General features: G+C 44.7%; 1 protein-coding gene across 1 annotated transcript in view; it reads right to left on the bottom strand.

Moving 5' to 3' along the window:
* The window catches only part of LOC130544273 (transport and Golgi organization protein 1 homolog), an 86,279-nt gene that overhangs the window by 1,903 nt on the left and 72,241 nt on the right, over positions 1 to 12,135 (bottom strand). The window contains exons 13-15 of the mRNA XM_057315297.1: positions 11,668 to 11,750; positions 3,817 to 3,970; positions 3,162 to 3,226 (exon numbers count right to left, since the gene is read on the bottom strand). Of these exons, the coding sequence (XP_057171280.1) occupies positions 3,162 to 3,226; positions 3,817 to 3,970; positions 11,668 to 11,750 (302 nt within the window). The remainder of the gene's footprint in view (positions 1 to 3,161; positions 3,227 to 3,816; positions 3,971 to 11,667; positions 11,751 to 12,135) is intronic.

Genomic DNA, 12,135 nt, shown 5'->3' with positions numbered 1-12,135 from the left:
ATAGAGACTCCAGAAATGGACCCTCGACTCTTTGGGCAACTAATCTTTGATATAGCAGAAAAAAACATCCAGTGGAAAAAAGACAGTCTCTTCAATAAATGGTGCTGGGAAAATTGGACAGCTACATGCAAAAGAATGAAACTTGACCAATCTCTCACACCATACACAAAAATAAACTCCAAGTGGATGAAAGACCTCGATGTGAGACAGGAATCCATCAAAATCCTAGAGGAGAACATAGGCAGCAACCTCTACGACATCGGCCAAAGCAACCTTATTCATGACACATCTCCAAAGGCAAGAGAAACAAAAGATAAAATGAACTTGTGGGACTTCATCAAGATAAAAAGCTTCGGCACAGCCAAGGAAACAGTCAAAAAAACTAAGAGGAAGCCCACGGAATGGGAGAATACATTTGCAAATGACACTACAGATAAAAGACTGGTATCCAAGATCTACAAAGAACTTCTCAAACTCAATACATGAGAAACAAATGAACAAATCAAAAAATGGGCAGAAGATATGAACAGACACTTTTCCAATGAAGACATACAAATGGCTAATAGACACATGAAAAAATGTTCACAGTCATTAGCCATCAAGGAAATTCAAATCAAAACCACACTGAGATACCACCTTACGCCAGTTAGAATGGCAAAAATAGACAAGGCAAGAAACAACAATTGTTGGAGAGGATGTGCAGAAAGGGGATCCCTCCTACATTGTTGGTGGGAATGCAAGTTGGTACAGCCACTCTGGAAAACAGTGTGGAGGTCCCTTAAGTAGTTAAAAATTGAGCTACCCTATGACCCAGCCATTGCAGTACTGGGTGTTTATCCCAAAGATACAGACGTAGTGAAGAGAAGGGCCATATGCACCCCAATGTTCACAGCAGCATTGTCCACAATAGCTAAATCGTGGAAGGAGCCGAGATGCCCTTCAACAGATGACTGGATTAAAAAGATGTGGTCCATATATACAATGGAATATTACTCCGCTATCAGAAAGAATGATTTCTCAACATTTGCTGCAACATGGACGGCACTGGAGCAGATAATGCTAAGTGAAATAAGTCAAGCAGAGAAAGACATATATCATATGATTTCTCTCATCTATGGGACATAAGAAATAGGATGATCAGTAGGTGAAGAAAGGGATAAAGAAAGGGGGGGTAATCAGAAGGGGGAATGAAACATGAGAGACTATGGACTATGAGAAACAGACTGAGGGCTTCAGAGGGGAGGGGGGTGGGGGAATGGGATAGACCGGTGATGGGTAGTAAGGAGGGCACGTATAGCATGGTGCACTGAATATTATACGCAACTAATGAATCATTGAACTTTATATCGGAAACCGGGGATGTACTGTATGGTGACTAACATAATATAATAAAAAATCATTAAAAAAAAAACCAAGAAAACAAAGCTGAGGCTCTGAGTAGGCCCCACGGAGAGCTGGCATTCGGGCTGAGACATCAGGAACACAGGCAAATCCGCAGGACACTGTGGCAGAAGTTCTGGGAGATGCAGGCGGGGAGGGGACTCAGATGCAGAGGGTGGTGACAGGGCTCGAGGTAGGGCGGCTCCTGGTCAACCCCAAATTCCCCACTAAGAGCCTCACTCAGGCTGAAGCCAAGGCAGCAGCTCTCTGATCTCAGTCCTGTCTTCACGTTCTCACACGGGGGCACACAAACTGAGGCAGACAAGAATCCCCAAAGAACCAAGTTAAATTTCCCACATCTCCACGGCATTCTTTCACACAGTTCAGAACCTTCAGAAATTTAGGGAAACAATATTTTTATAGATTATGAATGAACAGCTTTATGCCAACAATGACATTTTCATGCAAATAACTGCATTATTCACACTGTGTGACAGACACACGCAGCAACTCGGTGTGGACCTCACTCTGCCTTCACACTCACTGCTTAAGCTGCTGGCCTGCCAGGAATGGCCTCTGCTCTACCTGAGAGAGACCATCCACTCCCCTGAGCACCTCCATCCTGCTTCTCATCCACAGTCTCCTGTTTCTGTGTGACCCACGGCTCCCTCTCTTGTCCTTCAGATACATCGCTGGTGCTTCCCTTATACGGAACACAACGTCTGTGTGGTTTAATGAACATGTCCCTCCCTTCTCTTAGACACCCTAAATTCCTAATGTTAAGACTAGACCTCATCCCTTCCAGAGCGCAGGATATGGTCTCTGTACAGCGTCCCTGCGCACACCTGCTGTGCTGAGCTCTCGGAGAAGAGAGGCTCTCCTTCACCGCAAAGGGACCTGCCAACCACCTCAGTAGGAGTGAAAGATGAAGTCCATCAAATGGATCTCCTGAGCAACTTGGAGAAAGTGATCACCTCCTCAGCAACATTCACTCCCCCATGACATGAGACGCCTGCATGAAGGACTGCTATTCCTTATGGGGGACGCACCAGCGTCTGTCTCTGACCCATGCCACAGAAAAGACAGAGGACGAGCCCATAGGAAGTGACTGAGCCACATTCCCACAAAACCTCCACACCTGCCTCCAGCATCTGCCACTGTCTCTCATTCTCACCTCCCTGAGCCGACAAGAGGGCTTCCCCCAAGTATCCACAGGCTGCAGAGGAAGGGGCAGACCCCAACCCTAATGATAAATCAAGGGACCAGAGACCTTCCTCAGTGGTTTATGTAACTAATGAAATGTCAGCTCAAACTCAACACACTGCACATGAAGTGAGAGGTGTTTCATCCCTCCAGGAACAACGAATGTGGACTCTGGACATGCACAACAGTAAGAAACACATGTCTGCCATTGTGCAATAGAGACACTTCCTTCACACCAATGGCACCTAACCCACTGCTCAATATATGGAAATAGTTAAGCACAATGCATGTATGACGTGAGAACTTCAGGATGTTACAGTGTCCCCAGCTGGGTTTCCCTTGCAATGTCAAGACATCAGCACAAACTCTGCATTTGTTCCATCCACACATCCCTAAGGTGATGATCTGGAAACACAGAAGCCTGTAGGCTCCGGCATGAAGACTTGGCATTTTAAATGGTAAATGGCACCACACAGATCCCAAGATATACCTAACGGATACAAGGCCACACACGGTGCTGCCCAGACAGGAACAGGATTCCAGAAATGGTTACAACTGGAAACAGCCACTGTATTTACCTCCTTGGGCGGCATGCCGCTGTTGTCCCCTTGAGCGCCACAGGCGTCTGAATGGGACCAAAGCCCTAGAAGAGACAGAGGTGGATTCAGATGGGTGTTGACCACACAGGATTCAAGCCAAGCCTCTACACCTGCCCCAGCCTGTTCCACTCTCCCACTCTCAGGTCCCTTCCAGATGCAGAGCGTTTCTCACAGGTCTCCGCTGACCTCTGTGGACAAAGGAGAAACCAGTCCCTCACTCTTGGGGATATGACCACTCCGCACAGTAGAGATGATTTCATAACTAATCAATAATGCTGGACAACTGGGGCCTCCACACGTGCAAGTGATGTGAAGACTGTGATCCATTAAGCCCAGAGCCCAAAACATCATGTCTGTGCAGTGCACCTGGGCAATGCTTTTATGTCTGTCTATTGCACAATGTCACACTTCTTCTCAATGGCAGACCCCTGCTGCCCAGTTCTGTATGGTGAAACGAGACAGTCCACGAAATGGATGTCCACAGAAAGTTGAGGAATGTTCCTGTGTCCTCACTCAGGTTGACCCTTGCATTGGAAAGCCTCGTGGTACCTCCTCTACATCTTCTCCACCGACACATGTAGTTACACGATGAATACGCGCTACAACTCACATCATGCAATCCAGATCATCTTACCACATGGTGGAGGAACGAGGGGCGGGGGAGGCCCGCATGTCGACCAAGGTGGAGGAGGCTGAGGTGGCCCACAGCCAATGAAGCCTGGTAAAGTTTGGTCCATATGGGAGGGCATGCAGGTGGGCCGAGGAAACCCTCTCACATCTGGACCCACCTGCAGACAGACAGGAAAATAGTTTGGTGAGACAGACAGAAGTTGTAACACCAAGAGATGAAACCCAAAGAAAGAGCTCTCAGCATCTGCCTCCTTCTCCAATACCACGTTCCAGCAGAGCCGCATCCGTGCTAGAGAACTTGACCCCTCCCCACTGCTGCCAACTATAACAAGGGGGGAGAGGGGAATGGATATTACAGGAATAACCTACTGTCACCAAACATCACTAACCATATCTGCCGACGTTTACTAGCAAGAAGTAGCATCTTCAAAGATGAAAAAGGAGCATGGCAAACTAGTGAAGGCAGGACACTCCAGACACGGAGGCATCGGGATCCTGGACAACACTTCATCTTTCCTCCTCAACCACACAGAATATTTTGGTTTGTTAACAAGAGAGAGAATGTGATGAAACTGCCCTTTCTTCTCAGGAATCCGAGCCACTCGAGGTGAATCCTTTGCCTACAAGCCCGTGACTGTCCCCACGCTGCCTCACTTCCTGACAAAGGCGTCTTTTGCTCTCTGCAGTTTCTGTCCATGGCCACAAAGACGCTTGAGGAATTAGGGGCCTGTGATCTGACAGGGGAATTGGAAAAGTGTTTTCTAAAAGACACATGATACCAATAACCTTTATATACACTCAGCAGCTGTGCTTATCTTAACACACAATAACTCAGACATTTCAGCACACTGAGTTCCAGGGTAATTTTGTTCAACAGGAAATTAAGATGGGAAGTATAAATAAGAGAATTCACAAAAATGTATACGCTTTCCAATGGAAAACTCCAGAACATGTGATGAGAGAAGAATCCTGCTCTCACTGTGACTTAGGACCAAACGACCTGCTCCTAGAAGCCCAACTGAAGGGCTTGTGGGGCAGTGGTCATAACATACCCCCTTCAGAACGTGTGTCAGAGTGCATTTGCAACAGGACACCGACAGGTTTGATTATTCAAAATAGTTGTAGAAGGGTATAAGTAGAGGGATTCTTTTTTTTTAAATAAATTTTTATTATGTTTTGTTAGTCACCATATACTACATCCTTAGTTTTTGATGCAGTGTTCCATGACTTATTGTTTGCGTATAACACCCAGTGCTCCATGCAACATGTGCCCTCCTCAATACCCAGGTCAGCCTATCCCAATCCCTCACCTCCCTCCCCTCTGAAGCCCTCAGTTTGTTTTCCAGAGTCTATCATCTCTCATGGTTCATTCCCCCTTCTGTTTACCTCCCGCTTCATTCGTTCCTTCCTTCTCCTACCGATCTCCCCGCTATTTCTTATGTTCCATAAATGAGTGAAACCATATGATAATTGTCTTTCTCTGCTTGACTTATTTCACTTAGCATAATCTCCTCCAGTCCTGTCCATGTTGTTGTAAATGTTGGGTAATCATTGTTTCTGATACCTAAGTAATATTCCATTGTATATATGGACCATATCTTAATCCAGTCATCTGTTGAAGGGCATCTCGGCTCCTTCCATGATTTACCTATTGTGGACAATGCTGCTATAAACATTGTGGTGCATATGGCCCTTCTCTTTACTACGTCTGTATCTTTGGGGTAGTGCAATTGCTGGATCATAGGGTAGCTCAATTTTTAACTTTTTAAGGGACCTCCACACTGTTTTCCAAAGTGGCTGTACCAACCTGCATTCCCACCAAGTGTGTAAGAAGGTTCCCCTTTCTCCACATCCTCTCCAACATTTGCTGTTTCTTGTCTTGTCAATTTTTGCCATTCTAACTGGCGTAAGGTGGTATCTCAGTGTGGTTTGGTTTGAATTTCCCTGAAGGCTAATGATTTTGAACATTTTTTCATGTGTCTGGTAGCCTTTTGTATGTCTTCATTGGAAAAGCGTCTGTTAATATCTTCTGACCATTTTTTGATTTGATTATTTGTTTCTCATGTATTGAGTTTGAGAAGTTCTTTGTAGATCTTGGATACCAGTCTTTTATCTGTAGTGTCATTTGCAAATATCTTCTTCCACTCCGTGGGCTGCCTCTTAGTTTTTCTGACTGTTTCCTTGGCTGTGCAGAAGCTTTTTATCTTGAAGAAGTCCCACGAGTTCATTTTTTCTTTTGTTTCTCTTGCCTTTGGAGATGTGTCATGAAAAAAGTTCTGTGTCTGATGTCAAAGAGGTTGCTGCCTATGCACTCCTCTAGGATTTTGATGGATTTGTGTCTCAAATCAAGGTCTTTCATCCATTTGGAGTTTATCTTTGTGTATGGTGTGAGAGAGTGGTGGAGTTTCATTCTTTTGTATATAGCCGTCCAATTTTCCCAGCACCATTTATTGAAGAGACTGTCTTTTTTCCACTGGATGTTTTTTCCTGCTTTGTCAAAAATTAGTTGCCCAAAGAGCCAAGGGTCCATTTCTGGGTTCTCTATTCTAATCCATTGGTCTATGTGTCTGTTTTTGTGCCAGTACCATGCTGTCCTTGTGATCACAGCTTTGTAGTATAGCTTGAAATCCGGCAACATGATTCCCCCAGCTTTGATTTTCTTTTTCAACAATTCCTTGGCTATTCAGGGCCTTTTCTGGTACCACACAAATTTAAGGGCTGTTTGTTCCAGTTCTTTAAAAAATGTCATTGGTATTTTGATCGGGGTGGCATTGAAAGTGTAGATTGCTCTGGGTAGCATAGACATTTTAACTATGTTTATTCTTCCAATCCATGAGCATGGAATATTTTTCCATTTTTTTGTGTCTTCTTCAATGACTTTCAAGACTGATCTGTAATTTCTAGAATATAGTTCCTTTACGTCTCTGGTTAAGTTAATTCCAAGATAACATATGATTTTTGGTGCTATTGTAAATGGAATGGATTCCCTAATTTCTCTTTCTTCAGTCTCATTGTTCATGTATAGAAATGCAACTGATTTCTGAGCATTGATTTTGTATCCTGCCACATTATTGAATTGCTCTATAAGTTCTAGTAGTTTGGGGGTGGAGTCTTTTGGGTTTCCATATAGAGTATTATGTCATCTGCGAAAAGAGGCAGTTTGACTTCTTACCCGATTTGAATACCTTTTATCCTTTTTTGTTGTGTGATTGCTGTTGCAACGACTTCTAGTACTATGCTGAATAATAATGGCGAGAGTGGGCATCCTTGTCATGTTCCTGATCTTAAGGGAAAGGCTTCCAGCTTTTCCCCACTGAGAATGATATTCGCTGTAGGCTTTCCATAGATGGTTTTTATGAAATTGAGGAATGTACCCTCTATCCCTACACTCTGAAGGGTTTTAATCAGGAAAGGATGCTGTATTTTGTCAAAAGCTTTTTCTGCATCAATTGAGAGGATCATATGGTTCTTGACTCTTTTCTTGTTGATATGATCTATCACACTGATCGATTTGCGAATGTTGAACCACCCTTGCATCCCTGGGATTAATCCCACTTGGTCATGATGGATAATCCTTTTAATGTACTCTTGGATCCTATTAGCTACAATCTTGTTGAGAATTTTGGCGTCCATATTCATTAGGGATATCGGTCTGTAATTCTTTTTGATGGGGTCTTTGCCTGGTTTGGGGATCAAGGTAATACTGGGCTCATAGAATGAGTTTGGTAGTTTTCCTTCTGTTTCTATTTTTTGAAACAGCTTCAGGAGAATAGGTATTATTTCTTCTTTGAATGTTTGGCAGAATTCCCTGGGGAATCTGTCTGGCCCTGGACTCTTGTTTTTGGGGAGGTTTTTGATCACTGCTTCAATCTCTTCATAATTAATTGGTCTGTTTAAATAATCAATTTCTTCCTGTTTCAGTCTTGGTAGTTTATAGGTTTCCAGGAAGGCATCCATTTCTTCCAGGTTGTTTAATTTATTGGCATAAAGCTGTTGATAAAAGTTTCTAATGATCCTTCCTATTTCATTGGTGTTGGTCGTTATCTCTCCCCTTTCATTCCTAATTTTATTAATTTGGGTCCTTTCTCTATTCTTTTGAATAAGTCTTGCCAGTAGCTTATCTACTTTATTTATTCTTTCAAAGAACCAGCTTCTATTTCTGTTGATCTGCTCGACTGTGCTCCTGGTTTCTAATTCACTGATCTCTGCTCTAATCTTGATCACGTGCCTTCTGGTGGGTGGGTTAGGCCTGTTCTTCTGTTCCAGCTCCAGCTTCTTGAGGTGAGAATATAAAAACTGCATTCTAGATTTTACTCTTCTTTTGAGTGAGGCTTGGATGGCTCTGTATTTTCCCCTTAGGACTGCCTTTGCAGTGTCCCATAGGTTTTGGACCAATGTGTTTTCATTTTCATTGGTTTCCAAAAATTGTTTAATCTTCCTTCTTAATTCCCTGGTTTACCCAATCATTCTTGAGCAGGATGGTTCTTAGTTTCCAAGTGTTTGAGTTTCTTCCAAATTTTTCCTTGTGATTGAGTTCCAGTTTCAAAGCATGTGGTCTGAGAATATGCAGGGAATAATCTCAGTCTGTTGCTTTTGGTTGAGACCTGTTTTGGGACCCAGTATATGGTCTATTCTGGAGAAAGTTCTATGTGCATTCGAAAAGAATGAGTATTCTGTTGTTCTGGGGTGTAGTGTTCTGTATTTATCTATGAAAGTCCAGTATATCATTCAAAGCTCTTGTTTCTTTGTTGATTTTCTGCTTAGGTGATCTCTCTATTGCTGAGGGCAGAGTGTTGAGGTCCCCTAGTATTAACGTATTATTATCTATATGTCTCTTTATTCTGGTTAAGAGTTGGCTTGTGTATCTAGCTGCTCCCCTGTTGGGGGCATAGACACCCACAGTCGTCATATCCACTTGTTGGATACATCCTTCAAGAATAATACAGTGTCCCTCTGCATCTCCAACTACAGTCCTTAGTTTAAAATCCAGTCCGTCTGATAAGAGAATTGCCACTCCAGCTTTCCTCTGAGGTCCACTGGCATGAAAAATGGTTTTCCATCCCTTCACTTTCAGTCTGGATGTATCTCTAGGTTCAAAATGAGTCTCCTGCAGACAGCAAACAGATGGGTCATGTCTTTCCATCCAATCTGTAACCCTGTGGCATTTATGGGAGCATTTAGGCCGTTCACATTGAGAGTGACTACTGAGAGATATGATTTTAATGATGTCATGTTGTCTGTGAAATCTTTGTATCGATAGATTGTAAATTTCTTTCCTGTATCACTCTTGGGGTCTTTTTTCTTTTATAGAACCTCCCTGAATATTTCTTGTAGGGCTGGTCTTTCAGTTTCTGCCAGTCTTGGAAGGTCTTTTTCTCTCCATCAATTCTGAATGACAGCCTTGCTGGATAAAGGGTCCTTGGCTGCATGTTCTTCTCAGTTAGAGCTCTGAAATACCTTGCCAACCTTTAATGGCCTGCCAGGTTTCAGTAGACAGGTCTGACATTATTCTGATGATCCTCCCTCTGTACGTAAGGATTTTCTTCTCCCTGGCCGCTTTCAAGACTGTATCCTTGAATCTAATATTTGCAAATTACACTATGATGTGACGTGGTGTAGCTCTGTTCTCATTGATCTTGGGAGGGGTCCTCTCTGCCTCTTGGACTCGAATGTTTGTTTCCTTTGCCAGATTAGGGAAGTTTTCAGCTACAATCTGTTCAAATATCTCTTCTAGACCTCTCTCTTTCTTCACCCCCGCAGGGATGCTGATGATTCTGACATTGGAACATTTCATCAAGTCAGTAATCTGTAACTTACATTCTTGAGATTGGATTTTTTTTGAGCCAAGTTTCCATTTTTTCCTTCTCTTCCACCATCCCATCTTCTAATTCACTAATTCGTTCTTCTGCCTCATTTACCCTGGCCGTCAGAGCATCTAGTTTAGACTGCATTTGATTCATAGCATTTTTAATTTCTGCCAGATTCGCTCTCATTTCCACCCTTAGAGATTCTATATTTCTTGTTAATATTTTCGTTAATTTTTTTTCAAGCCTACACATCATCTTGACCATTGTTACTCTGCACTCCATTTCTGACAATTTGGTTATATCCATATCCATCAGTTCTATGGCAGAGGCCACAGACTCATTATCTTTTCTTTGCTGGGGGGATTTCTCTTCCTCGTCATTCTGATGAGGAAAGGTTGCAGGGATGTACAGAACCCAAATTATTGACTAGGACCCAGACAGTGTGCACTTGTTTTATAGGGACCTTAGGGATGTGGGCTTCTTGATTTTTCAGCCTGCCTTCAGGGGGGAGGAGCCTGCCGCACTGATATTCAGGCAACCCTTTTTGGGTAGAGTCACTCTGTCCCCTGTGAGGGGGGATGGAGATGGGCACAATGTGAACCGGTATTTCTGGACTTTTATTTTCTGGTGGCTTTCCCTGGTGGTTTTCTGTGACTCTTCTGAGAGTCAGAGCAGCAGTGGCCGTATCCTAGCCTCTGTCTCAGAACAGAGAGATCACAGTCTGCCCTCCACTGAGCTCTCCTGGCCACTTTAATTCTGTTTCTGTCGGTGCTGCTAAAAACCCCCGCAGCATCCCAGGTTGTGCGCCCCACAGCCACTCTCCCAGCCCTCGGTTCCAGGGCTGACCCATCTCTGTCCTTTGTGCTTTTAACACTGCCAGCCACCACCCCTGTTCCCAAGCGCACTCCCGAGTTTCCTTTTCAGTGTGGTTCTCGTGCACTCCAGAGCGCCAGTTTTCAGTCTGGTTGTGTGCATGCGCTCCCGAGCTCCCGGTTTCATCGAGTTCAAGCTCCTGGTTTCATCGAGTTCGAGTATGCACTCTGGAGCTCTGGTTTTCAGTCTGGTCGTGCACGCGTTCCCAGGCTCACGGTCTCAGTCTGCTTTCCTGTGGGTGCCAGTCCACGAGTCCAGCCTGCTCACCAGTGCAGGTGGCTACTAATTCCCGGTGCCCGAGTGGAGTGGCTCCCTCCCCCTTCCATTTATCTTCCGATATCTGTGCACAGATTCATGGCTCCCCGCTTCGTACCTCAATACTCAGTGCTGGAGATGTTCGTTTGTAAAGATCCAGATGTATCTTCCTATGTCTCGGGCTGATTTCATGGGTGTTCAGGATGATCTGGTAGATGTCCAGCTCAATTCAGGAGACCAGCTGAAAAAAGGTCCCCTATTCCTTCGCCATCTTTTTCCAACCCCCCAAGAAGAGGGATTCTGTACAGCATGTTTACCAGCAGAAGTAAAACAGGGATGACTTATGAAACTTGCCCAATCTAAGAACATTCCAAATGGCAAAGCAGAGAATATAAAATGGAGAGAGAGTTTCCCCTAGTTTCCAGTCGTGAGGATGACCACAGACCTTGTCACAGGTTAGTCATCTAACCCTAACATGAACACAACACCAATCGCACCTGAACGTACCCTAATGGGAGTCAGGCTGGCCAGAGACTTCAGTGTGTAGTGAGGCGTCATCCTCCTTGAGTTATTTCCCCCCACATGCATTGTAGGCGGGCAGGGGAGCACACACACACGTGTGCACACACATGCACATGCACACACATGCACATGCACACACACATACACACACATGCACACACGGTGAGCGCCCTGCCATTCTTCACCTCTAACCACCTGTGGCTTCAGGAGGGGCCCCTGAAGGTGATGATCTGTAACGGAGAAGCCTGTCAGTCCCTGCGTGAACTGCCTGTATTTTGAGAGGTGAACAACGCCACAGACAAACTAGAGGATCCACCCAACAGACACAAGGCCAGGACAGGGTGCTGCTCAGAAAGGGAAAAGTTTCTGGAACAACTGGAAAAGGCCACAGTAATTACCTTGCCCATCCCCGGGTCTCTATTGGGCTTGGTGCCATTGTTCCTCATGGGAGCCCCACCAGCTTCAGCATCAGACCAAAGCCCTAGAATGCATGGAAGTGGATTCAGACCGGCATTGACTGTGCGGAATTCAACCAACCCTCCAAACTTACCCCCACCATGTCCCACCCTCTCCCACTTTTGGGTCCCTTCTCAGACACAGAGCATTCCCACATGTCTCTGCTGACCCCTGACGACAAGGGGGACACCTGCCCCTCCCCCTCGAGGAAGGGACCACTGTCCCCCCACCTTGCTTCAGGTGTTTTCATAGCTAAGGAAATAGCAGTAGGCTGCTCTGGGAAAACCGGCTACAAATGAAGTGAGCGGTGTGCCTCAATCCTCAACAGCCCAAAATGTAGTCGCTGGAAATGGTCTGGCTGAAGAATGTTATGTCTGACTTTCTGTAAAATGTCTGTCTCTCTCTACAAG

This window comes from Ursus arctos, unplaced genomic scaffold (assembly GCF_023065955.2).
Source record: "Ursus arctos isolate Adak ecotype North America unplaced genomic scaffold, UrsArc2.0 scaffold_2, whole genome shotgun sequence".
NCBI lineage: Eukaryota > Metazoa > Chordata > Mammalia > Carnivora > Ursidae > Ursus > Ursus arctos.
The sequence above is the reverse complement of the archived record's forward strand: the minus strand, read 5'-3'. Positions and strand labels throughout refer to the sequence as shown.